This window comes from Alligator sinensis, unplaced genomic scaffold, assembly GCF_000455745.1.
Source record: "Alligator sinensis unplaced genomic scaffold, ASM45574v1 scaffold1542_1, whole genome shotgun sequence".
In the NCBI taxonomy this organism is placed as follows: domain Eukaryota; kingdom Metazoa; phylum Chordata; order Crocodylia; family Alligatoridae; genus Alligator; species Alligator sinensis.
The window spans coordinates 781266-781946 of record NW_005842452.1 but is presented as its reverse complement, the minus strand read 5'-3'; the positions used below and the strand labels follow the sequence as shown (position 1 = coordinate 781946).

General features: G+C 47.1%; 1 protein-coding gene across 2 annotated transcripts in view; it reads left to right on the top strand.

Moving 5' to 3' along the window:
* COL2A1 (collagen type II alpha 1 chain) overlaps positions 1–681 on the top strand; it is a 42414-nt gene that overhangs the window by 5873 nt on the left and 35860 nt on the right. For both annotated transcript variants that reach the window (XM_006030589.2, XM_006030588.1), the window contains one exon: positions 500–601. In XM_006030589.2, coding sequence (XP_006030651.1) covers positions 500–601 — 102 coding nt within the window. The remainder of the gene's footprint in view (positions 1–499; positions 602–681) is intronic.

The window sequence follows — 681 nt, the reverse complement described above, 5'->3', positions numbered from 1 at the left end:
GGAAAGAGAAGCAGGGGAGAAAGCATTTGCTTGCTTTGGCAGTCCCCTGATTTAATACAGAAGTTGTGTTCTTTCAGCTGGATTGCAATCCCCAGGGGGCTGAGAGCTCCTTATTCTCATGATTTATTACTATTATTGTTGTTGTTGTTGTTGTTACTGTTGTGGCCCCTAGGAGACCACTGTCAATTAAGCACCGTGATCCGATCACATAGTGCTGCCATATGAATAACTTTGCTCCCAGACACTGCTACACCCTGGTTTAATTCACATAAATAAATAAATAACTAAATACTGGGCAAGCTGATGAATGATCCCTGCCCTGTATGAGCAAGAACCGATTGTACAGAATAACCGATGGGTTATAAATAACGAATCAGCACTTAATTAATTCATGTCAATAATGCAGGCTCTGAGCCTTTTGCTTTCTGGTGTCTGTGATGTTTGGAGCAGTCTTTTTGGCTCCTGCTAAGTATCTGACTTTCTCCCTTGCCTTCTCCAGGGTGCTCCTGGCCCCCGGGGTAGAGATGGCGAACCTGGTACACCTGGAAACCCTGGACCCCCTGGACCTCCAGGTCCCCCAGGACCCCCTGGCCTTGGTGGAGTAAGTATCCTCAAGTGGGTCTCCTTTGAGCTTCATACCCAGCACATATGTGTGCCCAGCACATCTGAGCTTACCCCAGT